At 41.8% G+C, this 27,854-nt stretch overlaps 1 protein-coding gene and 1 non-coding gene across 2 annotated transcripts; both read left to right on the forward strand.

The window, feature by feature from the left end:
- Positions 1-1,603: 1,603 nt before the first annotated feature.
- On the forward strand, positions 1,604-1,697 carry TRNAY-GUA (transfer RNA tyrosine (anticodon GUA)). The gene is made up of 2 exons: positions 1,604-1,640; positions 1,662-1,697. It is a non-coding gene; the product is annotated as a tRNA-Tyr (tRNA).
- Positions 1,698-22,145: 20,448 nt separating this feature from the next.
- Positions 22,146-23,148, forward strand: LOC126958290 (olfactory receptor 6S1). The gene is given in 2 exon segments (XM_050796556.1): positions 22,146-22,284; positions 22,287-23,148. Coding segments are annotated over 2 exon segments (993 nt in total). The 3' UTR covers positions 23,141-23,148.
- Positions 23,149-27,854: the final 4,706 nt, after the last annotated feature.

A 27,854-nucleotide genomic window follows, 5' to 3' on the forward strand; every position in this document is an offset into this window, starting at 1 on the left:
CTGCCTCCAATGACACCAAAGGCAGAGACCAACGAACACAGACCAAATGTAGTACCTTTGTCCCTTACTGGATAAGTTCATGATGGGATATAGAGACCCCAGGCTCTTTGGAACCTCTGTTTAGTGCTTTGGTGGGAAAATCAGAGGTGAGCCAGCTTTGGTGGCCAACACAAGCAAGGTTGAAACCTGGGTACCACCTCTTCCTGTTTGAGCCATGACAGAGAGTAGCTGGGTTCTGTGAGCATCTGACCCTTGCCCTCAGAGATCCAGACCCACTTGCCATAAGACGGGGAGTGGACTTAAAATCAATGGTGGCTAGGTCCCTTGGATGTGGCTTGCTGCACCTCCACTAGGTGTTCAGCTGGGGAGTGGGTGTCCCAGTGGTCTTGGGGTAGTGGCACACACCAGATCAGATCTGAAACCTTTGTCAAAGACATGGCATCAGGGTAAGCAGTCCAAAACTGACACTCCTGTCTTCTACTTCACCCACCCTCCAATTTTTTTTTTTTTTTTTTTTTGAGACAGGGTCTCTTCTGTCACCCAGGCTAGAGTTCAGGGGCATAATCATAGCTCACTGTAGCCTTGAACTCCTGGCCTCAAGCAATCCTCCCACCTCAGCCTCCCAAGTATCTGGGACTACAGGCTCGTGCTACCACACCTGGCTAATTTTTGTAATTTTTGTAAAGATAAGATTTTGCCATGTTGTGCAGGCTGGTCCTTGTCCCTTTGCTTTTTCAGACCCCACAGAGCCTTGTCCTACTTTTAAAAGTTGCAACTGGCAAAATATTTCTGGTCGGTTTGCAGAGGAGGCAAGCCAACCCCCAGATTGGCCCGGAGGGAGGAGGGGTATCACCTGTGCCTCTGCAATCCCTGGGAGGGGTCTCCTCACCTAATTCTATTTGTTCTTTCCCTCACTTCCCAGTACACCTCAACGGGCCAAAAAGTGAACATAGGATACTGTGGGTAGAAGGGAGAAAATGCATCAGGTGAAGGAGGAACGGGGGTTGGGGGTTAAGGGGGTGGGAGAGCAGTGGAAGGTGAAGGGAGGTCAGAGCGTTAGGGAACGGCCTCATAACCGGCCGCCACCAGACTCTGCGGCTTGCCTAGGGTTGGAAGCCTTCTACCAGTGTCCATTCCAGTTCTCCTGCTTTCTCCTCCAGCAACCCTTCCCTCACCGGACCCCCGCACCCTGCAGCCACCTCGGCGGGTTGGCCCTCTGCCTCTCACCCTCTCACTTTTTTTTTTTTTTTTTGCTACTGAAGTCTGTCATCTTCACCTGTAGAAAGGGGGATGCACAGGAGTAAGACGATAACAAGTGAGAGCACACTCCCACCACCACCCCCTCTCCCCCTTCCCGCCCGCCCCCTATCCGGCCCGCCCCTCATGGATAGTTGTTATTGATGCCGGGGGAAGCCAGTCAGCCAGTCAACCACACCCAGAGGATTTTGTTCCGCCGCAAAAGGGGCGCGGTGGCGATCGGCGCAGGGTTATCTCTGCAAGGCGAGTTCCAACCAACTTAAAGCTTATTGGACGACTACAGTTGCAAGGATTTGGCTTCTTGCATTTGCTGAAAGATCAATGACCTAACCGCAGAGGTGTGCGCCCTTCGATAGCTCAGCTGGTAGAGCGGAGGACTGTAGCCTGTAGAAACATCTGTGGACATCCTTAGGTCGCTGGTTCGATTCCGGCTCGAAGGAAGTACTTTATGCTTTTGCGCACGCACGCACCAAAACTACCAGGCTGCATCTCTGCCAGGTCAAAGGCTCTGCCAACCAGCATCGACACTCTCCCAGCTGAAACCCAGCAAGGCCTTTCCGGATCATCCAGCTTCCAACAGCCTATTTTGTGGCCTTGGGAGTCTGCTCATTTTTCCTGCAGTCCAGAGACATGTACCCGTCAGCACCATAGTGCCCGTTGCTTCTGTCTTGTGACCCAGCCAGTTCTCTTAATCAGCACCCCACCGCACCTCACTCTTTCACTTTTGTCATGGACTGCTTTAGGGTTTGAGCACTGCTCAACTAGAGTGAAAAGTCTTAGTTCACTCTAAGCTGTGATGGAAGGCAGCTTAGTAAATAGGGGAGGTTTTCTGGGAAAGCCTATGCTTATCAAAGTTGAGTCAATTGAGTTTTAGATCAGGAGTAGGAGTAGATCTGTGGTCAGAGAAGTAGGGTGGATACAGAAAAGTCTGAGCAAATAAACAGAAACCTGAAGAGTGTTGATTGTGCGTGTAACTAACTATATATAGTATCATTAGAACATACACACAAGTCCAAGAGTATCAGGAAATGAGGATTTTAAAAGTTGTGCATGGAATTTTTTTCTGTCATTACATCCCTGGAGTTTCAATTGCTACTCACTCCAGAAACAGAGAAGATTGCCCTACATCTATTTGAGTTCTCATAGACAGGGCACTGTAGCTATGAAACTTTATATATATGTATATGTATACATTTATGCACACATATGTCTGTGTATATATATGTGTATATATACACATACGTATACGTATATATGTATACGTATACATATATGTGTGTGTATATGTATATATTATAATATATATATTATTCCCCAGAGCGACAAGCAGGAGAAAAAGTATATAATGTTCATGTTCTTCCGCATTCACCTCCACTCACTTCATTTCCAGTCCCATTGCCATTGCCTCTGCACATGCTTTGTGCAGCTGCCTGGCTTGGGTCAGCTGACAAATGAAGGCATGACAGATGCCAAGGGAGAAAAATCTTGTGTTGAATGTCTGCTTTTCCTGCTTTTCAGATTTGGCAGGAATGGGGAATTGGGAAATCTTCGTTCAAGATCTCTAAAAATTGTCTTCTCTCTTTTTCAAACTTTATCATATTGTCTCTTTACTAACTGGGTGTCCTTTTCCAGCAAGTACTACTCTTAGCTGGGGTCCTGATGCTTAGATCAATATCAGTTCCTATGTGGAACAGCCTCAGTGATAATTAAATGGTATGAACAGACTGTATGTATTATTTTCTACCTTTAAATAGTGGGATTAATTAGAAACCAAGGCTTTTGTCACTCTCCCCTACCTCTCCACTCAGACTAATATCAGCAATCAAGAAGGATGTGGTCCAACACTGGTAAAATGACTGTTTATATGTGAAATACATGAGCAAGAAACATAAGACCTGACCTCAAATTGCAACATATTCTGAACTATGTTGGGTAAAAGGACAGTGGATAAGTGTCAGATTATTTTTCAGGTGGAAGCCAAGAGGTGTAATCCTTTCAGGTCTACCCTTTGCCTTCCGATCCCACAGTATATACAAACTGAAATACCTTGAGACATTCTGAGGCAGTCTCCTTGTTTAAATATCAGAGTCTCCTCAAGTCAAAATTATTGAGCACTTTAAAGATAAACATTCTCTAAAAGAGGAGACAGTGGGGTCATAGAGGCTGGTAGCCAAAATAACATGGTGTCTCAGCCGCCTCAGGATCTGAAGGCACTCCTTTTTTTTTCTTTTTTTTTTAAATAAGGCAGAAGAACAGCGTCTGAGAAGCCATGCCTAGGAGAAAAGCCTTAAAAGCAAGCAGTTTCTTACTAGGCATAGCTCCTTGTTTTCTCATGTTGCAGCTAATGGTCTTTCAGATAATAAGGCATGAATTTGGTCACAAAAGAAAAGGGCAAGTGAGTTCCTGCCTCTGTCTTATAGCATGACCCCATCATGGGAGGTCCACACTGTCCCAGAAGATGTATTCTTTTTACAGGCTTTCATATTTTACTGAAAATGTTGGAGAGCCAGAAATGGCACCTCTGAAGTAACCAGCTTAATCAATTTCATTTTCCCCACTCCCACTCAGACTCTTTTACTTAGCCAAAATGTACCATGTTTCCTGGGCTTACGAACGCAAGATGATAACAGGGTGCTTACTCTGCTTTGATCTCTCTGCCTCCTCTTTTGTCAGTCTTCTCATTCTCTGTTACTCAAGGCAGGATCATCTTTTACCAGAACCTTTTCATAACTCCCAAGTCTTAATCTGGTTCTCTTCCTCTTTGTCTCTGATACTCCCTGATTGCTATATCTTCCCACCTATCACTCTATACTGATATTATGTGTTAATATCTCTATCAGGAGTGAGCTCCTTGAAATCTGGGACAATGTCATATTCATTTTGGTATCATAAGTACCTTGCACAGTACCTTGCACAGAGTAGGCACCTGGAATATGATTATTTACCGGCCATGAGGTGTTTCAACATCAGCTCAAGAAAGATGAGAGCTCTGAATAAATCATTGCATCCTGGGATTATGTGAAATCTGTAGATCAAGTTGGGAAGAACTGACATCGGAACAATAATCTTTCTATTCATGAACAAAATATCTCTTCATTTATTTATATCTTTATACTTCTTTCATCAGCATTTTATAGTTTTTCTCATATAAATCTTGTACATATTCCATTAGAATTACACCCAAGTATTTTATTTTTTGGTGCTGATGTAAATTGCATTATGATTTAAATTTCAAGTTCCGATTGTTCATTGCTGGTATATGGGAAAGCAGTTGACATCTGTTTATTAACCTTTTATCCTGAAACCCTGCTATAATCACTCACTAGTTACAAGAGGGTTTTTTTTGGTCAATTCTTTCAGATTTTCTATAGACAGTCATGCCATTGGCAAACAAAGACAGTTTTATTTCTTCCTTCCCAATCAGCATGCCTTTTATTTTATTTTCTTGACTGATTATACTAATCAGGATTCCAGTAAGATGTTGAATAGAAGTGGTAAACTGGGGACATCCTTGTCTTGTGCCTATCTTAGCAGGAAAGCATTTAATTTCTCACCAATAAGTATGATGTTAGCTGAAGGGTTTTTGTAGGTGTTCTTTACCAAGTTGAGGAAATTCCTCTCTATTCTGGTTTTCTAAAAGTTTTCTTTAAGAATACGTGTTAGCTTTTGTCAAGTGCTTTTTCACTATCAATTGATATGATTACATAGTTTTTCTTCTTTAACCTGCTGAAGTGATGGATTATGTTGATTTTTGAATATTGAGCCAGACTTTCATAGCTGCAATAAATCGTTCTTGGATGTAATGTGTATTTTTGTTTTATACATTGTTAAATTTGATTTGTCAATATGTTGTTGAGGATTTTTGTATCTATATTTGTGAGATATATGGATCTGTAATTTTCTTTTCTTGTTATGTCTTTAGTTTTGATATTAGAGTAAAGCTGGCCTCATAGAGTAAGTTAGAAAGTGTTCCTCCTGCTTCTAATTTCTGTAAGAGATTGTAAAGAATTTGCATCATTTCTTATATGTTTGATGGAGCTTATCAGTGGACTCATATGGGTCTGTTGCTTTCTGCTTTAGAAGATTATAAATTGCTGATTCACTTTCATTCATACATACAGGCCTATTCACATGATCTATTTCTCCTTATGTGAGTTTTTGTAGTGTGTCTTTCAAGGAGGTGGCCCATTTCACCTAAGTTATCAAATTTATGGGCATAAAGTTGTTTATAATATTTATTTATTCTTTTAAAGTCCGTAGGGCAAGTAGTGATTCCCCACTTTTATTTCTGATATTAGTAATTTGTGCCTTTTCTCTCTTTTATTTTCAGTTAACCTGTCTAGAGATTTATAAATTTTATTGACCATTTCAAAAAACCATCCTTTGTTTTCATTAATTTTTTTCTATTATTTTCCTGTTTTCCGTTTCATTGACTTCCTCTCTAATTTTTATTATTAGTTTTCTTCTTGTTTGAATTTAATTTTTGTTCTTCTTTCTCTAGCTTGCTTTCTTTTTTTTTTTTTTCCAAGACATGGTCTCACCCTGTTGCCCAGGTTGGAGTGCAGTGGTGTAATCACAGCTCATTGCAACCACAACCTCCTAGGCTCAAGTGATCTTCCTGCCTCAGTCTCCCAAGTAGGTGGGACTACAGGTGTGCACCACCATACCTGGGTAATTTATTATTTATTTATTGTAGAGATGGGGCTCACTATGTTACCCAAGCTGGTCTCAAACTCTTGGGCTCAGGAAATCCTCCCTCCTTGACCTCCCAAAGTGCTGGGATTATATGTGTGAGCCACCATGCTTGGCCTTTTCTCTAGTTTTCTAAGGTGGAAGCTTAAATCATTAAATCATTGATTCTAGATCTTTCTTATTTCCTGATATATACACTCAGTGCTATAAATTTCTCTCTAAGCACTGCTTTTACTGCATTCCACAAATTTGATAAGTTGTATTTTTATTTATATTTAGTCCAAATATTGAGACTTCTTTTTTGACCCATGTGTTACTTAGAAGTGTGTTGTTTAATGTAAGAATAGTTGGATTTTCTGTTACTGATTTCTTCTGTTATTGATTTCTAGTTTAATTTCATTGTGGTCTGAGAACACATCCTGTTATGATTTCTATTCACTTAAAATATTTCATGTGTGTTTGATGACCCAGAATGTCTATTTTGGTGAATGTCCCATGTGAGCTTGAGAGTAATGTATAGTCTGCTGTGGTTATATAAAGTTATCTATAAATGTGCATATAAATCCAGTTGATTGATGGTGCTATTGAGTTCAAGTATGCCCTTACTAATTTTATGCCTGCTAGATTTGATAGATTTGTTAACTACTGATAAAGGGATGCTGAAATCTCCAACTATAATGGTAGATTTGTTGATTTCTCCTAGCAGTTCTATCAATTTGTGCCTCGTGTATTTTCAGGCTCTATTCAGCGTAAACACATTAAGGATTGTTATGTCTTCTTGGATAATTGACCCCATTATCATTATGTAATTTCCTCTTAATCCCGATAATTTTCTTGCTCTGAAGACTTCTTTGTCTGAAATTAACATAGCTAATGTATCTTTCTTTAGATTAGTACTAGCATGGAGTATCTTTCTGTCTTTCTATTTAAAGTAGGTTTCTTGTAGATAACATATAGTCGGGTCTTCTTTTTAATCCACCCTGAAAGTCTTTGTATTGGTGTATTTTGACCATTCACAGTAAAAATAATGATTTATATAGTTGGATTAATATCTACCATATTTTGTATTTTAACTGCTTTGTATTTATTGTCCTTGTTCATTTTTTCCTGTATTCTACTATTTTTCTGCCTTTTGTGGCTTTAATTGAGCATTTAATATTATTCCATTGCAGTGCTGTGATCATAGCTCACTGCACCCTTGAATTCCTGGGCTCAAGTGATCCTCCTATCTCAGCCACCCAAGTAGCTGGGACCATCGGCACACACCACCATGTTTGATTAATTTTTTAATTTTTAGTAGAGATAGGTCTATGTTGCCCAGACTGGTTACAAACTCCTGGGCTCAAGCAATCCTCCCTCCTCGGACTCCCAAGCTGGAATTACAGGCATGAGCCACCACACCTGGCCATATCTTCTTGATTAACTGATCACTTTACAATGTTGAAATGCCATTCTTTGTGTCCGGTAAAAGTATTTAGCCTGAAACTACATTCTCTAATATTAGCACACAGACACACACACACACACACACACACACACACACACACACACACACGTGTATTAAATTAGGGTTCCCAAGAGAATGGAGAAAATGGAAAGGGGGACAAAAAACTTAAAAACTAGTTACTGAAAAATTTCAAAATATGATGAAAATTATAAACTCACAGATCCAAGTAGCTTCATGAATCTCAAGTATGTGCATACGTTTCCGGGCGTGGTGGCTCACGCTTGTAATCCCAGCACTTTGGGAGGCCAAGACGGGCGGATCACGAGGTCAGGAGATCGAGACCATCCTGGCTAACACGGTGAAACCCCGTCTCTACTAAAAATACAAAAACATTAGCCGGGCGTGGTGGCGGGCGCCTGTAGTCCCAGCTACCCGGGAGGCTGAGGCAGGAGAATGGCGTGAACCCGGGAGGCGGAGCTTGCAGTGAGCCGAGATCGCGCCACAGCACTCCAGCCTGGGCAACAGAGCGAGACTCCGTCTCAAAAAAAAAAAAAAAAAAAGTATGTGCATATGCATACACACACCCCTAGAAGAAAATTAATCAAAGGTACATCATAATCAATTTGCTTAAGACCAGTAATAAGAGAAAAATCTTACATAACAGTCAGAGGAAAAATCATGTTACGGGTAGGTACAGAGCAGCTTTTATTCCAGCACCGGTGCATTCTCACCATTTTCTTTGGTGTTTACCCAAAGTTGTGGATATTGCAAGGTCTTTATACTCTGGTTGGTGGGAGCATAAACCAGTCTTACCCCTATGTGGGATTGGGAATTGTTGAGTCTCCTGTTTTCCAGTGATTCTTTCCCTGGCCTTGGTAGTTTCCTTTCACACATAGGTCATTACTCAGTGAAAGTCTCATGTGTCTCTCATCTGCAGATGTCAGAAGCTTTCTATTTGTGAAGCTCCCTTTTCTCCAGTATTCTGCTTCTTGACCTCCTCAAGCTCTAATCTTTGTCTTCTCAACTTAACAATAATGAGGTGTCTGTTTGGGCTGCCTCTATGTAGTTCAGGTTGGAAACTGCCTTTCAACTGAAAGCTGGGGAAATGCTTCATAGGATTCACTCTTATTTTTCTTCTCTTAGGGATCACAGTCCTTCACTGCCTGTTGTCTAATTTCTAGAAGTCATTGTTTCACATATTTTGTTCATTTTACAGTTAACTAGGGTTAAGATAAATCCAGTTCCTGTTACTCCATCATGGCCAAAAGTGGAATTTCTCCTTACATTTTTAACATGCATATAAAATAATAGTTTCTATCAATGGCTATGGTTAATTTAACTCAGAATAAGATGAGAAAGAATCTCAGCTTTCAAGTCATTACTTTCTTTACTATCTTCACATTTTTTATATAATCTGAGATTTTTATCTCCAAGTCATTGATTTTTACGGCCATTAGGTGACACTATAACTGACATTCTTAGGAAACTAGATGAAATATTTGAATAAAATGTTAGAAAATTGAATTCATAGTATATTAAAACAATGTGTTAACATTTATTTACGTTTACATATAAGTTCTACTTCTTTCCTTGCTAATAACTTTTTTGCATCTCACTGTTTTATGATTTTATTTTTTATTTTCAGGAGTTCAACCTTGAGTAATTCCTTTAGAATGCATCCATGGATCTTAATGAAGATATAAGTTCTAGAACACCCCCCCCCCCACCAAGTGCCCTCAGTGTAGACTCTCTTTTGACTGCTATTTATGCTGAAAATAGAATTGTAGGCGTTATGGGCGGAACTGTGTCTCTACAAAATGTAATATGTTGAACCCCCTAATCCCCATACACCAGAACATGACTATAGGATAGCACCTTTAATGTGGTGATTGAGTTAGAGGCTGTTAGGGTGTGCCTGCCATAATCCAGCCTGACTAATATCCTTATAAGAAGAAAAAATCTGGACACAGACACCAGAGATGCATACACATGAAGGATGAACCGTGTAAGGACAGAGAGAGAAGGTAGCCATCTGCAAGCCAAAAGACACCAATAGCTTGATCTTGGACTTCCAAACTCTAGAATTGTGAGAAAATGAATTCCTGTTGTTAAAGCTACCCTGTCTGTGGTATTTTATGATGGTAGCCCTAGCAAACTAATATACTAGACTCAAAATCATTTTCCCTCTTACTCCTGAAGATAACTGACATTGTTCTTGTTACATAGAGTTTTCATTGATGATGAAACTGATTTTCCTTATTTTATTTTATTTTATTTTATTTTATTTTATTTATTTATTTTTTTTTTGAGACAGAGTCTCGCTCTGTCGCCCAGGCTGGAGTGCAGTGGCCGGATCTCAGCTCACTGCAAGCTCCGCCTCCCGGGTTCACGCCATTCTCCTGCCTCAGCCTCCCGAGTAGCTGGGACTACAGGCGCCCGCCACCTCGCCCGGCTAGTGTTTTGTATTTTTTTAGTAGAGACGGGGTTTCACCGTGTTAGCCAGGATGGTCTCGATCTCCCGACCTCGTGATCCGCCCGTCTCGGCCTCCCAAAGTGCTGGGATTACAGGCTTGAGCCACCGCGCCCGGCTGATTTTCCTTATTTTATAGATAATTTTTTTCTTTTACATTTCAGGAAGCATTTAAGCTTTTGTTTTTATTCTTGGACTTTGGAGACATCACCAAAGTGTATATAGTTGTGGGTATTTTCATGTTCAATACTCTTCACTGCATGGTCTCCCAAATTTCAGAAGTGTCTTTCTTTAGTTCAGACAACTTATTTATTTTTTCTTTTCTTTTTTTTTTTTTTTTTTTTTTGAGACGGAATCTTGCTCTGTCACCCAGGCTGGAGTGCAGTGGCGGGATCTCGGCTCACTGCAAGCTCCGCCTCCTGGGTTTATGCCATTCTCCTGCCTCAGCCTCCCGAGTAGCTGGGACTACAGTCGCCCGCCACCACGCCCGACTAACTTTTTGTATTTTTTAGTGGAGAGGGGGTTTCACAGTGTTAGCCAGGATGGTCTCGATCTCCTGACCTCGTGATCCGCCCGCCTCGGCCTCCCAAAGTGCTGGGATTACAGGCGTGAGCCACCACGCCCAGCTATTCTTTATCTCCTCCATGTTTGTTATTTTCTGAAGTTCCTATTGGATATATGTTGAGCATCCTGGATTTAACTTCCATGTCTCTTAATATTTCTCTCATATATTTCATCTCTTAGTTCTATATTCTAGAAGATTGTCTTCAGCCAAGCCTCTCATGTACGGTCACGTGTCACTTAACAACAAGGATGTGATTTAAGACATGCATCATTAGGCGATTTCATTATTGTGCAAACATTGTGGAGTATACTTACACAAACTGAGGTGGTATAGTCTACCACACAGCTAGTCTATATGGTGTAGCCTATTGCTCCTAGGCTATAAATCCATACAGCATGTTACTGTACTGAGTATTATAGGCAATTGTAACACAATGCTAAGTATCTGTGTGTATCTAAACATTGAAAAGCTACAGATAAAAAATGGGGCTGGGCGCAGTGGCTTACGCCTGTAATCCTAGCACTTTGGGAGGCCAAGGTGGACGGATCAGCTGAGGTCAGGAGTTGGAGACAAGCCTGACCAACGTGGAGAAACCCTGTCTCTACTAAAAATACAAAAATTAGCCAGGTGTGGTGGTGCATGCCTGCAATCCCAGCTACTCGGGAGACTGAGGCAGGAGAATTGCTTGAACCCAGGAGGCAGAGGTTGTGGCAAGCCAAGATCGTGCCGTTGCACTCCAGCCTGCCCAGCCTGGGCAACAAGAGCAAAACTCCGTCTCAAAAAAAAAAAAAAAAAAAAAAAGAAAAAGAAAAGGTACACCTATCTAAGGCACTAACCGTGAATGGAACTTTCATAACTGAAAGTTGCTCTGTGTGAGTCGTAAGAGTGACTGTGAAGGCCTAGGACATTACTATCTACTACTGTAGGCTTTATAGAAACTGTATACTTAGGCTACTCTAAGTTTATTTAATTTTTTTCTTCAATAATAAATTAACCTTAGTTTATTATAACTTTTTCTTTATAAACTTTTTAATTTTTTAAACTTTTTTACTCTTTTGTAATAGCACTTAGCTTAAAACACACACTGTGTATTTGTACAAGAATATTTTCTTTATGTCCTTATTCTGTAAGCTTTTTTATTTAAAATTTTTTTATTTTATTTTACTTTTTAAGCTTTTTTTTTTTTTTTTTTTTTTTGAGACGGAGTCTTGCTCTGTCACCCAGGCTGGAGTGCAGTGGCGAGATCTCAGCTCACCTCAAGCTCCGCCTCCCGGGTTCACGCCATTCTCCTGCCTCAGCCTCCCGAGTAGCTGGGACTACAGACGCCCGCCACCTCGCCCGGCTAGTTTTTTTGTATTTTTTAGTAGAGACGGGGTTTCACCGTGTTAGCCAGGATGGTCTCGATCTCCTGACCTCGTGATCCACCCGTCTCGGCCTCCCAAAGTGCTGGGATTACAGGCTTGAGCCACCGTGCCCGGCCTAAGCTTTTTTGTTAAAAAACTAAGACACACACATTAGCCTAGACCCTCACAGGGTCAAGATTGTCAATATCACTATATCACTGTCTTTTGCCTCCACATCTTGTCCCACTGGTAGGTTGCTTTTCTTTCTTTTTTTTTTTTGAGACCGAGTTTCACTCTTGTTGCCTAGGCTGGAGGGCAATGGCATGATCTCAGCTCACTGCAGCCTCAGCCTCCCAAGTTCAAGCGATTCTCCTGCCTCAGTCTCCCGAGTAACTGGGATTACAGGCATGCACCATCACACCAGGCTAATTTTGTATTTTTAATAGAGACGGGGTTTCTGCATTTTGGTCAGGCTGGTCTCGAATTCCTGACCTCAGGTGATCTGCCCACCTTGGCCATCCAAAGTTCTTGCATTACAGGCATGAGCCACTACGCCTGGCCACCACTAGTAGGTCCTTGGGGGCTATAACATGCATGGAAATGTTATCTCCTATGAGAACAATGCTTTCTGAAATACCTCCTGAAGGACCTGCCTGAGACTATTTTACAGTTAACATTTTAAAAATATATAAGTAGAAAAAGTACACTCTAAAATAAACAAAAAATATAGTATAGTAAATACTAGGCAATAGGAATTTTTCAACTCCATTACAATCTTATGGGACCACTGTTGTATATGCAGTCTGTCATTGATGGAAACATTGCTATGCAGGGCATGACTATAATTGATATGTGTGTATATATTATGTTAATTTTGATGATATCATCATTAATTTAAAGAACTCTTTGGTTCTTAGAAGTTCCTTTCTCATAACGTCTATTCCTGGTTTGTTAATATTTACATTATTTTATTAATATAAATTTGGAAATGTAAAGATTGTTTCCATCATTTAAGTATCTGTTTCCTCTAAGGTCACTCACTCTATTTGTTCATTTTTATCCTTCTCATTAACACTATGGTTATACTCAAGACCTGGTAATATTTGCATGTCAATTCAAATGGATAAATTAAGGACTATGGAGCAGATTTCTCCTGTTTGTATTTTAGACTTGTGTTTGTTTCTCTCTTTTTAAAAACTCGATTCCCTCTGCTATTTTTTCCTCCCAATAGTTCCTTTGCAATAGACAGAATGGCCATGTCCTCTTAAATTCATATAATGAAGCCCTAACCCCAGTGTGATGGTATTTGGAAATGGGACCTTTGGAAAATCATTAGCATGTAAGACTGGAGCCCTCATGAACGAAATAAGTCTCCTTATAAGAAGAGGCCACAGAGCTAGCTAGCTCTTTTTCCTCCATGTGAGGGCACAGCAAGAAGACTGCCCTCTGTAAACCAGAAAGAGAGCCCCACCAAGAACCCCACCATGTTGGCTCTGGGATATCAGATTTCCAGCCTCTAGAATGGTGAGAAATAAATGTTTGTTGTTTACCTGTTTATGGTAATTTGTTATAGCAGCCTGAACGAAGACATCCTCTTACTACGAGACTTGGTAATAGCACTCTGTCTTGTTTTGCTATGTGTTAAAGAATAAAAAGAAAAAGGAAGAAAAGGAAAAAAGTTTAAGTTTTATGTTAAAGAATTTGTCATAAGGAAACAGATAGATTCTGAAATCTGTTAACTCAATCAAATCTCCATAGGCCGGGTGGGCGCAGTGGCTCGTGTCTGTAGTTTCAGCATTTTGGGAGGCTGAGGCGGTGGATCACTCAAGGTCAGGAGATTGAGACCAGCCTGGCCAACATGGTGAAACCCCCTCTCTACTAAAAATACAAAAATTAGCCGGTTGTGGTGGCGCATGCCTGTAATGCCAGCTACTCCGGAGGCTGAGGAAGGAGAATCACTAGAACCTGGGAGGCGGAGGTTGCAGTGAGCCGAGATAGCGCCACTGCACTCCAGCCTGGGTGACAGAGTGAGACTCAACCTCAAAAAAAAAAAAAAAAAAAAAAAAAACCTCATTCTAGACTGTGATTCTGTGTGTATGTGTGTGTTTCTATATTGCCTCCACTCTTTTTGGACCAGAAGGCAGGTTGTTGCTGAGAAAGTTAAGTTCCTCCTGGAGTTGGTAGTTCATTATAGTTCTGGCTCTGAGTAACCCACATGGTGTTTGACATTCTCCAGTGGCTGGCTGGTTAGTTTTGTGGAACTAGAGTTTCCATATTCAGGGAAGTATTTCACACCTTTATTAATTTTTAACTGGGAAAATTGTATTCTAAAAATTTAGAGTTTTCTTGAAATAGATACTTGATTTTCACTACATATTTCTGAGGCTTTTTATTATGAAAAATTTAAAACATATTAAAAATAGAGAGAATAGTATGATGAATCACAGTTACAGCTGACATATAGCTCCATGAATTACCAGTTCATGGCCAAGAAAGTTTTATCTATAGCCCTCATTTTATTTTGAAGAAAATTCCAGATATATCATTTCGCTTTAACTCATTTTTATTTACGGAGTGTCAATTAGATTTTTTGATACAATTTCCATTACAATAGGATTTTTACTAGTAAGGAAAATTGAAGCAAAAGAGATATCAAACAATGATTAAAGCAGACATGTAATTCAAGAATGTTGCAACTCATTCATTCAATAGATGTGTCATTCTAGTAGTCTTCTTGGTTTATACAGTTTTCTTTTGTTCTCTATGTTCTGACAGGGAAAGTTTTCCAGGGAAAACAAGAAACAAGGTGCAGAACTGTGTAAGAAAGTCTCAAGTAAATAAATATTTTGTCATTTCCTTGTTTATACACAAAAAACACTGGAAGGAGGCCAATGAACTAATGAAAATGGTTAATTGGGGAGGGGGAGGGGGTGAATAGGAATGTGGGGGACTAGAACTTTTAAATTTATACATTGTGGGGAAAAGAAAGAGAGATCAGACTGTTACTGTGTCTATATAGAAAGAAGTAGACATAAGAGACTCCATTTTGTTCTGTATTTGAGATGCTGTTAATCTGTAACCCTACCCCCGACCCTGTCCTTGCAAGAGATATGTGCTGTGGTGACTGGGCTGTGCAAGATATGCTTTGTTAAACAAGTACCTGAAGGCAGAGTGCTTGTTAAGAGTCACCACCATTCCTTAATCTCGAGTACCCAGGGACACATACACTGTGGAAGATCGCAGGGCCCTCTGCCTAGGAAAGCTAGGTATTGTCCAAGGTTTCTCCCCATGTGATAGTCTGAAATATGGCCTCCTGGGAAGAGAAAGACCTGATCATCCCCCAGCTTGACACCCGTGAAGGGTCTGTGCTGAGGAGGATTAGTATAAGAGGAAAGAAGGCCTCTGGGCAGTTGAGATAGAGAAAGGCATCTGTCTCCTGCCCGTCCCTGGGCAATGGAACGTCTGGGTGTAAAACCCGATTGTATGTTCTATTTACTGAGATAGGAGAAAACCGCCTTAGGGCTGAAGGTGGGACTTGCTAGCGGCAATGCTGCTCTTTATGCACTAAAAATGTTTATGGAGATATTTGCATATGCATATCAAGGCACAGCACTTTTCCTTGAACTTATTCATGTCACAGAGATCTTTATTCATATGTCTTTCTGCTGACCTTCTCCCTACTATGAGCCTATTGTCCTGCCATCCCCTTTTCCAAGATGGTAAAGATAATGATCAATAAATACTGAGGGAACTCAGAGACCGGTGCTGGAGCGGGTCCTCTGTATGCTGAGCACCGGTCCCCTGGGCCCACTTTTTCTTTCTCTGTACTTTGTCTCTGTGTCTCATTTCTTTTCTCAAGTCCCTCGTTCCACCTAACGAGAAACACGCACAGGTGTAGAGGGGCAGGCCACCCATTCAATACATTTTTATTTTTGAACCATGTGAGTATGCTTTAAAAATAAATACAATTTTTTCTTCTAACATGGTTTACTTTTATTAAAGAAAACTAGGACATTCCTATGATCAAGTTAGTTTGAAAGTGTTATAAGTGGCCAGTGGTGATGCTTGTAATCCCAGCACTTTGGGATGCCAAGGTGTTATGCCCAGACCGTTTGTTCCCCAAAGAAGACCACCAGAGTCCAGAGTCAAAGCCAAGCGGCAAGGATCTTTACTACAAGTTCGAACTTGGTCCCTCCATTCCACAGCATACAGGAGGGCCTCGAACAATGCGAGTGCTTGCTTTTTATAGCCCGATGTAAACAGGATATGTAAAGTTACAGGGAACAAGGTAATTCTCTCGGTTACAGCATTACAATTGGTTAACATTATACATTTAGCATTCCTTATCGGAGATCTCCCAGGTGATGTTTTTCTGAAGTTTGAAAGAAATATGGAGGAATGTGTTTGTGCTGGACTCAGGAAGTTGGGAGATATATGGGGGATGTGCCTCATTCCTTTCAAAGGCGGGTGGATCACTTGAGGCCAGGAGTTGAGACCAGTCTGGTCAACACGGTGAAACCCCATTTCTACTAAAACTACAAAAATTAGCTGGTGTGGTGGCAGACACCTATAATCCCAGCAACTCCGGAGGTTGAGGCAGAATCACTTGAACCCGGAAGGTGGAGGTAGCAGTGAGCCGAAATCGTTCCATTGCACTGTAGCCTGGGCAACAACAGAGAAAAACGCTGCATCAAAAAAAAAAAAAAAAAAAAAAAAAGAATAAGAAAGTATTATAAGCTAAATACCAAAGCCGATGTCAAATGGGCAAATAGCGTTTTTTGTTTTGTTTTGTTTTTGATATGGAGTCTTGCTCTGGAGTGTAGTGGCGCTATCTTGGCTCACTGCAACCTCCACCTTCCAGGCTCAAGCCATCCTCCCACCTGAGTCTCCCTAGTACTTGGGAATACAGGTGGGCACCACCAGGCCCAGATAATTTTTGTATTTTTAGTAGAGATGAGGTTTCACCATGTTGGCCAGGCTGGTCTCGAACTCCTGGCCTCTGGTGATCCACCTGCCTTGGCCTCCCAAAGTGCTGAGATTACAGGCCCAAGCCACTGCACCCAGGCTGTGTGTTTGTTTGTTTTAAAGAAATTACCTGTCTTTGATCTCATCTATTTCTGCAGTTTCCTTAGTCCTTAAGATTTGATTAAGGTTTAAAAACATGTGTGGCTTGGCCGGGAGTGGTGGCTCATGCCTGTAATCCCAGCGCTTTGGGAGGCTGAGGCGGGTGGATCACCTGAGGTCAGGAGTTCAAGACCAGCCTGGCCAACATGGTGAAATCCCGAAACCCCGTCTCTACTAAAAATACAAAAATTAGCTGGGTGTGGTGGCGTGCCTGTAAACTCCGCTACTTGGGAAGCCGAGGCAGGAGAATTGCTTGAACCCGGGAGGTGGAGGTTGCAGTGAACCGAGAGCATACCACTGCACTTCAGCCTGGAGGACAGAGCAAGACTCTGTCTCAAAAAAAAAAAAAAAAAAAAAAAATTATGGCTTAAATGTGCTTTACTAGTTCTTAGACGTCATGGGTCTCTTTTTCAGACCCCTCGTTCCCTCAGCTTAACAAACAGGAGTTGCAGTTTCTAGCTTAGATTTTTGTTGTTGTTTGGCTTAGCTCAGCCAGTTTCCCCCAGTCTTTGCTCTCACTCCTTTAGAATCTAGTGATAAACACTTCTCATGCTTCATTCCCTTTAGATATTATCTTTTTTCTAGAAAGGAGTATGTCTAGAAAGGATGTAATTCAGCTAAACTAGTTCCCAGGAGCCCTGTGCACTCCTCCTCTCAGTTCAAAACTTAATTGGTGCCCATCTGACAAGGGTGGTTGCTCCTCAAGTCTGGGGTTCAGAGTAGTCTAGCTCACATGCCATTTGCCAAGCACCTAGTATGTGCCAGGCACTGTGATTGGTGCTAGAAATACAGAGATGAAAGTATTCCTGCCATAGGAATTTAGGGTCTAGCAGAGGATACAGACAGAAAAGCAATGTTATGATACAATGGATTAAATATTAAGATTGTCATACCTCAGGTGGGAGAGTGGGTAGGGTGGTAGGACTGAGGATGGAGGGTAGGGGAAGCTGTCTCAGAAGACCGGATGTGCACTAGACTCAACTGAGTCTTAGGACAAGAGTAGGAAGAGTCAAGATTTTAGTCATGGCCATAGAATGGACACCAATGAAAAAGATGTGAACAATGGCCCAGAATTCTGAATAATGCTTTGGGTATGTGGAACATATACATTACCACTAGGAGATAAGGTGCAAGGCTGGGAGAAGCAGTAGAATTAGCTAGAGATGAAATTGGGAAATTTCCCTTATCTTATCAAGCCCATGGGGCTCCCATCATTTCCTAACCCCCAAGCCAGGGGAGGGATTCCCAATATCGTTTTAAGTCATCAGGGAGAAAACACAATGTCTGTGTTACTTGGGATATAAACATCTCTCCTGGGTGTCATGCAAGAGAAAGGTGGATGATGGTCATAGCCTTCCATGATTGAACAAGCTCCATCCTCTTCTTCATTCTGATCGTTAATGGCTCCTAAAGTTTTGCAGTGACCTGGTTTGATGTAGTTGATAGACAAATGCAGAAATATTCCCCATCACCCTTTCTTGAACAAAGGGTCAGGTTTTTTTTGTTGTTGTTGTTGTTTTGTTTTTTTTGTTTTTTTAACAGAGTCTAGGAAATTTCCATTGAATGGCATATCTCCCCTGGGTCATTTAGGAATTTTTTTTTTTTTTTCTTTCTCTATGGTCTTACTTTCTCACTGCCTGATTAACCTCTCTCCAAAAAGCACTGCTGCTGGCTGGGCTCCTGATGTTCAGATTAATTCTGATGCCTAGATTAGTTCTCATCTGAAGATATCTCCATTGGAAACTAAAGTTATGCACGAAGGATCCCACCCTTCAGCAGAGAGATTAGTTAGAAACCAGTGACTTCAGCCTTCTCCCTCCCTGCCCTCAGGCTAATACCAGGAGTCAGGGAAGGTAGGGATCTGAAAGAAGAAAACTGACACTTTGTACAAAAGTTCCATTAGCAAAAAAAGTGAAGAGGCCGCTTTAAGTGGAACATTTTTCCACAACTAGAGATGAAACAAATGAGATAAGTGTGCTAAGTCTTTTCAAAGATAGGAGGTAAATGGTGTAACCCCTCCATATGTACCTCTTGCCTTCTAGCCCCATGTTGTTTTTGTAATAACATTTCTTGTGAGATAATTGTCTTTCACTTGTGAGATAATTGAGATAATTGTCTTTCACTTGAATTATGCCTGTGGAAATCTAAGACAGTGGTCACATTGCGGAAGGCATTGTTTCTACCTGGAGGGAAGGGTGGGGCTGTTGGCTGACTTATTCATGGCCATAAGAAAGGCAGCATGACACAACCTCCCTAAGAGAAGAAAGCTCGCTTGTTCAAAAGGCAGAACGACAACCTGTGAGGAAATATACCAGAGAGGAAAGCTCAGGAGAAGAAGGAGATTATCCAATTTCTCCTTGTTTTCTCAAGTGCTTTGCCCATCCTCCCCTACTCCAAGGATGCGAACCTATTGTCAGCCTTAAGGTTCACCGTGTGGGAAGGACTCCCACACAGAACAGGACTCCCAGATGGAACTTGAATCATAAAAAGGAGAAAAAAAAATTTTCAGGGTGACCTCCACCCTCATGGAGACAACAAGGACATTCAGGAGGAGGTAGGAGGAATTCCTTCCATGTTCAGAGTTGAGAACTCATCTCCCTGTCACTTAAGATATAGTTTAGGTTCAGCTCAATGGTGGATTTTCACAGGGAGCAACAGAGTGCCAGACGGAGTCCCCTTTGGGGTGACCAGTCTCATCTGTTTATATTCCACCCCGTATGTTCTGTGCTGTAGCCCAAAGGTACTATGTTTACACACTGCTCTTTTCCATTGAAGACGCTTCCTTCTCTCTATCAAATGCATACTTATTTTCTAGTACTTATTTCAGGCTTTTCCTTTCTCCAGAATACTGCCTGTCTCTCTGAGTTTCAGTTTGGTTCCTTTTCTGTTTCCCTGTGGTACCCTATACTTCCCTGCAACATTCCACCTGTCACACATCTTGATTTTTCTGTCATTCTTAGTGGGCAGTGAGCTACATGAGGGTAATGGCAATGTCTTCTATCTCTGAATCTCCAATTACAGCAGCATCTGGTACATAATAAATATGAAGCAAAAGTTGAATGACTTTACTGACAATAGGCAATTTCTATAGAAGCTGGAGGGAGCGGAGACTCTGAATGAATCCTCAGGGAGAAAGATCACAGAACTCTTTTATCCTAGAAAAAAGCTCCAGACATTTTCCTGTCTGGACCTGCAGGACCCACAGGAGAAAAATTGTAAGTAAAGAATCTAATGCTTGCTGAGAACAAAGACTGTTGGGGTGTGCTAGAGAACAATAGGGTTGGCCGGGGATGGTGGCTCACACCTGTAATCCTAGCACTTTGGGAGGCCGAGGAGGGGCAGATCACTTGAGGCCAGGAGTTCAAGACCAACCTGGCCACGATGGCAAAACCCTGTCTCTACTAAAAATACAAAAATTATCCAGGTGTGGTGACACGTGCCTGCAGTCCCAACTGCTCAGGAGGCTGAGGTAGGAAAATCGCTTGAACTCAGGAAGTGGGGGTTGCAGTGAGCCAAGATCATACCACTGCATTCCAGCCTGGGCAACAGAGTGAGGCTCCATCTCAACAACAACAACAAAAGAGAACAATAGAGCTGACAGAGAACCAATGTTTTTAAGATCAGTTCTTACGTTTTGCATGGCTAAAGGTGTAAGAATTAAAGAAAGAAGAAAGAAACATGAAAGGTGGCTTGCCAATCAAGACAGGTTTATTTTACAGAAAACAAACCTGAGAGGAGCTTCTGGTCAAGTTAGGTCAGAGGCACACTCTCTTACAGACTAAGAGTTTTTAAGAATTCGGGGTGGGAGAGTTTATCAGAGGATTGGACTGCTTCTGTGTCTCTGTTGTGCTTATCTGGGAGGGACAGTTTTGTGTCTGTTCCCATACATCTTTCTGTAGCTGCAGGCATACTCCCGAGTGTGCTTTTAGCTTCCCTATCTTAGTGCACCTGAAGGGAAAGAAAGGTGCTTATTAAGGCCCACCGTTTTACTGGGGCCCATTATATGAGGGTGAAGTTTGGCAGTTACCCAAAAGAATTTCCCTTCACCTCCCTCTGTTCCCAAACTGTCTTATCTGTGTTTTACTGTCTGCTCTCCCTGGCTGCTTGTAGTTAGAAGAGAAGTGATTTCTTTGAAATGCATGAGGCTAGAAAGGGAGCTGGAACTTAAAGTGGCAGTGTTTGTCCAAGATGATGGTGCTCCTGCTCTGTCAAAAGGGAATAAGGATTCTCCTGATACCTGAGGCATTTTTAAACAAGCTTTCTGGATATAATTGACTTGATTTTTCTAATTGGTGGTGGTCCTCAGAACTGGGAGGACTTGAAGAATAAGAATCAAAGAATAAGAACATAATTTGTTATTTTATTAACAGTTACAGTCAGAAATTCATAATTTAGCTCTGATAAATGTCTGACGGGGTTTCACCATGTTGGCCAGGTTGGTCTCGAACTCTTGGCCTCAAGTGATCCACCTGCCTTGGTCTCCCAAAGAGCTGGGATTACAGGAGTGAGCCACTGTGTCCTACCAAAAAGGGTAATTTTATATAATTTCATTAGGTATACTGACAGCCTAGATTCCTATGATTCATTGCATAGTTGGACAGTTAAAGCACAAATCGATAATCTTCCAAGGGTAATGGCAAGCCAAGCCTAGTTTCTGGTGTCCTAACTTATGGCCAGGGGCTTTCTCTGCCACATAATTTTTAAGTTAAGTGCTAGAAACTCTTAAATTCTTTGCATTATTATATCATTTGCTCCTTACTGTATTTCACAACTGAGGAGCACAGAGAGGGTAAGTAACCTTGCCAAGGCTACTCAGCCAGTAAGTGGAGATGCAGGAATTTAAAACTAGGTAGTCTGACTCCAGTTCTGATCCCGGTTGAATGGTGATCCTATTCTTCACAAAATCGTTTTTCAGATATTTTTGTCCAATTCAGATGCTCAGTGATATTGTTATTACAATAATGAGGTGTCTTATTTAAGATCTGAGAACAGGAGATGTGAAGATTGAGGAGATGGAGGCCCCTGGCATTTTCATACCTAAGTTTTGTTACCCTTTAGAGAAAATCTTCTCCAGTGCTAAAATCAATCAGATGATGACCTGAAGTGCTTCAGATCTTAACAGGACCTGCAATTGGAAAAACTGGGGATATGTGTCCCACACCATGATAAAGTAAGTTTCAGGATTGTAAGCAGAGGACCTGTTCTTACCAGGACCATGTTTTTGTTGTTGCACAGGTGGAAAAGATAATGACTCCTGATGGGAACCAGAGTAGTGATGCAACAGAGTTCGTCCTGGCAGGGTTCCCACATCTCAACAACGCAAAAGTGGAATTATTTTCTGTCTTCCTTCTTGTCTATCTCCTGATTCTGACAGGCAATGTGTTGATTGTGGGGTGGTAAGGGCTGATACTTGGCTACAGACCCCCATGTACTTCTTTCTGGGTAACCTGTCCTGCCTAGAGATTCTGCTCACTTCCGTCATCATTCCAAAGATGCTGAGCGATTTCCTCTCAAGGCAACACACTATTTCCTTTGCTGCGTGTATCCCCCAATTCTATTTCTACTTCTTTCTCGGGGCCTCTGAGTTCTTACTGTTGGCTGTCATGTCTGTGGATCGCTACCTAGCCATCTGCCATCCTCTGCGCTACCCCTTGCTCATGAGTGGGGCTGTGTGCATTCGTGTGGCCTTGGCCTGCTGGGTGGGGGGACTCGTCCCTGTGCTTGGTCCCACAGTGGCTGTGGCCTTGCTTCCTTTCTGTAAGCAGGGTGCTGTGGTGCAGCACTTCTTCTGTGACAGTGGCCCACTGTTACGCCTGGCATGCACCAACACCAAGAAGCTGGAGGAGACTGACTTTGTCCTGGCCTCCCTTGTCATTGTATCTTCCTTGCTGATTACTGCTGTGTCCTACGGCCTTATTGTCCTGGCTGTCTTGAGTATCCCCTCTGCTTCAGGCCGTCAGAAGGCCTTCTCTACCTGTACCTCCCACTTGATAGTGGTGACCCTCTTCTACGGAAGTGCCATTTTTCTCTATGTGAGGCCATCGCAGAGTGGTTCGGTGGACACTAACTGGGCAGTGACAGTAATAACGACATTTGTGACACCACTGCTGAATCCATTCATCTATGCCTTACGTAATGAGCAAGTCAAGGAATCTTTGAAGGACATGTTTAGGAAGGTAGTGGCAGACTTTTTAATGAATCTTTTACTTGATAACTGTCTCAATGAGAAAGCAGTAAGGTGAGAGTGAAGAGACTGGTAACTAGTCTTTTTTTTTTTTTTTTTTTTTTTTTTTTAGAGAGAGAAAGTCTCACTCTGTCGCCCAGACTGGAGTGCAGTGGCACGATCTTGGCTCACTGCAGCCTCCACCTCCTGGGTTCAAGCAATTCTCCTGCCTCAGCCTCCTGAGTAGCTGGGATTACAGGTGCCCACCACCACACCTGGCTAATTTTTGTATTTTTAGTAGAGACAGGGTTTCGCTCGATGGCCAGGCTAGTCTGAAACTCCTGGCCTCAAGTGATCCACCCACCTCAGCCTCCCAAAGTGCTGGGATTACACGTGTGAGCCACCATGCCTGGTCTTGTTGGCATTTTTAAAAATCATATTTTGAAATCCAGACATTCTCATTATCACGCTCCTTTCCATCATCATTATGAACATCACCAAAAGACTGAATTCGGGAACTACTAATGAATTCCCAGGTCATCAATTCACACTTCTCTTTCAGGCAAAATTTCTTGATCCTAGATCATACCTAATAATAATAATGCTTGTTATTATTATTATTATTATTGATATATCGTGATCAATATCATCAACACTTCCTAAGACCTTCCAACCTGTGAGTCTTAACCTAAGAGTCCATGATCATGTAGGGAATCTAAGGATGGGTTTCAGAAAATGTATATGCCTGATAGGTATCTAAATTTTATGTGCTTGAATATATATGCATTTGTCTGAGAAGAGGAATCATAGCTTTAATTCAACATTTAAATCCATGTGTGCACTCTCTTCAAAAGCTAGAAACTGATTGAGAGTCTAAGTAGAGCCTTCCAACTGTTTATGCAAATCAAGAATTTTAAGAAAAACTTCCTTACAGATATAAAATGAAGTAAAAATAGATTATCTGTATATTTTTGTGTATACTTTTTAGAAAAATTTACATTTACTACTAGAGGAAACAGAGGTGAAGCAAATTTAATAAAGGGACTTAATTACTTCTCTGTGGTAATTCCAGGTGCCTTTGGAAAAGCAGATCAATGAGGGGTTTCTTGAATATAGCATTTACTGTATTCTTCTGGTGTGCACTTTATTACAGTGATAAAGACATCTCCACTCGTTTTCTCATTGGATTATGTTTCATTCATTTGTTCATCTTTTTACATTCTTGTATCTGTTGTGTTAAATCTTCTTTTGTTTTTAGTAAAATCAAGATTGGAAAAAGGAGCTTTCATATTAAAGAGTTAAGAATGCCACATAGGCTGGACGCGGTGGCTCACGCCTGTAATCCTAGCACTTTGGAAGGCGGAGACGGGTGGATCATCTGAGATCAGGAGTTTGTAGACCAGTCCGGCCAACGTGGCGAAACCCTGCCTCTACAAAAATGCAAAAATTAGCTGGACGTGGTAGCGGGCACCTGTAATCGCAGCTACCGAAAAGGGCAATTTTATATAATCTTATTATATAAGGAGGGAGGAGAATCACTGAACCCAGGGGACGGAGGTTGCAGTGAGCCAAGGTCATGCCACATCACTCCAGCCTGGGCGAAAGAGCAAAACTCCATCTAAAAAAAAAAAAGAAGAAGAAGAATACCAAATATTGTTGTATCTACCAAGAACTAAACTTTGTAGTAAATTTTATCTGCTTTATTGGACATTTGAAAAGGGAATGGGGATGCCTATTCATGGTGCCTTTGGAAGTCTTAGAAACAAATATTTATTTATTCATTTCTTCATTCAGCAAAGGTCTGTGAAGAATCTTTGTTGAACACTGTGATATACGAATATATGCTAAGATGAACAAGAATAATTTGTAACCTCAAGCAGTTTGAGGGGAGAACTAAGGGACAGATAACAATTTAAGGAATGTGGATGATAAGGAGGTTTACAAAAGCTGCAAAACTGGCAAACTGAGTATTAGCATCAAAAGAGTTAGCCACAAGCGTCAGTGGGCATAGAAAATAGAAATGTTTTTATCTGGTTCTATTCGTAACGCATGCAAACACACTAGATAATTTTATTCCAAAATATTTCTGAGTATTAAAGAAATGGAAAGAATGATTGATTCAGAGGGTGAAAATAACTCTTCTGGAGTGATCTAGAAGCGTTACCCAGAGAGGAGATGAAACAGTGCCTTAAAAATTACCTAGTTTCATGAAACGTAAAAATCTGAAGTCCATTCCAGCCACTGGGCAAGGAAAGGAATTCATGTAACAATTTATAGCATTTCTTGAAGTAATTGCCCCATATTATGGCGATAAAGCACGTTAAACCATCCATTTTTTTTTTTTTTTTTTTTTTTGAGACGGAGTCTCACTCTGTAGCCCAGGCTGGAGTGCAGTGGCCGGATCTCAGCTCACTGCAAGCTCCGCCTCCCGGGTTCACGCCATTCTCCGGCCTCAGCCTCCCAAGTAGCTGGGACTACAGGCGCCCGCCACCTCGCCCGGCTAGTTTTTTGTATTTCTTAGTAGAGACGGGGTTTCACCGTGTTAGCCAGGATGGTCTCGATCTCCTGACCTTGTGATCCACCCGTCTCGGCCTCCCAAAGTGCTGGGATTACAGGCTTGAGCCACCGCGCCCGGCCAAACCATCCATTTTCAACATGTGTTGCATTGTGAAAAATAACTTTGGGCTCAATTTAATTCAATAAAATTTGTTAAATACCGTGTTCTAGGAAGTAAGTTGGTATGTTAGAGGTACAAATATTGGCCTCTGCCATCAAGGAATGCATAGACTTTTGGGGTAGACATAACACATGTGAAAATATAAATATGTAATTTTTTTTCTGTTTTTGAGATGGAGTCTTGCTCTGTTGCCCAGGCTGGAAACCAATGGCATGATCTCAGCTCACTTCAACCTCTGCCTCCGGGATTCAAGTGACTCTCCTGCCTCAGTCTCCTGAGTAGCTGGGATTACAGGCACCCCCCACCAAGCCCGGGTAATTTTTGTATTTTTTAGTAGAAATGGGGTTTCCCCATGTTGGTCAGGCTGGTCTCAAACTCCTGACCTCAGGTGATCCACCCGCCTCGGCCTCCCAAAATGCTGGGATTACAGGCATGAGCCACCGCCTCTGGCTCATAAATACATAAATATATGCATACACACACATCTATCTGTCTATCAATCAATCGATCTATCCATCTACACATATGGGACTGTGGGCTAAAATGTAAAATATAGTAAGACTTCTTTTTTCTTTCTTTCTTTTTGTTTTTTTTGAGACAGAGCCTTGCTCTTTGCTCTTGTCACCCAGGCTGGAGTGCAATGGCGCGATCTTGGCTCACTGCAACCTCCGCTTCCTGAGTTCAAGCGATTCTCCGGCCTCAGCCTCCGGAGTAGCTGGGATTACAGGCGCCCGCCACCATGCCCAGCTAATTTTTGTACTTTTAGTAGAGGCAGGGTTTCGCCATGTTGGCCGGACTGGTCTCGAATTCCTGACCTCAGATGATCGGCCCGCCTCGATCTCCCAAAGTGCTAGGATTACGGGAGTGAACCACTGCGCCCGGGCCAAGACCATCTAAAATTTAAAAGTAACTCTAAGAAGATGTAATTATACTAACAAGGCATAAGATAATTGAACATGATTATGAAGAGAAATATCACAATAAAACTATACCAGGGAGCAAAATTTTAAAAAGTATGAATACTTTGTAGTGTATCTGAGAAAGTAAATTTGGATCCATTTTTGAGAAGATAAATGTGACTATAAATTTATATAATGAACTAATTATTATACTGTGGACATGGGGGTAAAAGATTACTAAAAAAGTAAATGTTAGCTGGTGACGGTGGCTCACACCTGTAATCCCAGCACTTTGGGAGGCCAAGGCAGGCAGATCACAAGGTCAGGAGTTTGAGACCAGCCTGGCCAACGTAGTGAAACTCCGGCTCTACTAAAAATAAAAAAATTAGCTGGGCATGATGGTGAGTGCCTGTAGTCCCAGCTACCTAGGAGGCTGAGGCAGGAGAATCTCTTGAACTCGGGAGGCAGAGGTTGTGGTAAGCTGAGATTCCTCCACTGTACTCCAGCCTGGGCAAAAGACCCAGACTCTGTCTCAAAACAAACAAACAAACAAACAAAAATACAAAAATTAGCTGGGCGTGGTGGTGCGTGCCTGTAGTCCCAGCTACTGAAAGGGCTGATACAGGAGAATCGCTTGAACCTGGGAGGCTGAGGTTACAGCGAGCCAAGATTGTGCCACTGCACTCAAGTTGAGCAACAGAGCAAGACTCCGTCTCAAAAAAAAAGTGTTTTACTTTGCCAAGATTAAGATGGATCTGGCGAAATTAGCCATTCCCCAGATATAAAAAATGTATTGGTTTAATAGTACATTGACTAATCAGATTGGTAATCACAGAGTTTCTCGAATTTCTTTTTTTTTTTTTTTTCAGAGATGGAGTTTCCCTCTTGTTGCCCAGGCTGGAGGGCAATGGCATGATCTCAGCTCATTGCAACCTCCACCTCCCGGGTTCAAGCGATTTTCCTGCCTCAACCTCCCGAGTAGCTGGGATTACAGGCATGTGCCACCACACCCGGCTAATTTTGTATTTTTAGCAGAACGGGGGTTTCTCCATGTTGGTCAGGCTGGTCTTGAACTCCCGGCCTCAGGTGATCCGCTTGCCTCACCCTCCCACAGTGCTGGGATTACAAGCGTGAGCCACCGCACCCAGCTTCAATTTTCTATAAAAGTACCATGACAAGCGCCTTTATTCAAACTATTATATGAAATAAATTTGCCT

This window comes from Macaca thibetana, chromosome 7, assembly GCF_024542745.1.
Source record: "Macaca thibetana thibetana isolate TM-01 chromosome 7, ASM2454274v1, whole genome shotgun sequence".
In the NCBI taxonomy this organism is placed as follows: domain Eukaryota; kingdom Metazoa; phylum Chordata; class Mammalia; order Primates; family Cercopithecidae; genus Macaca; species Macaca thibetana.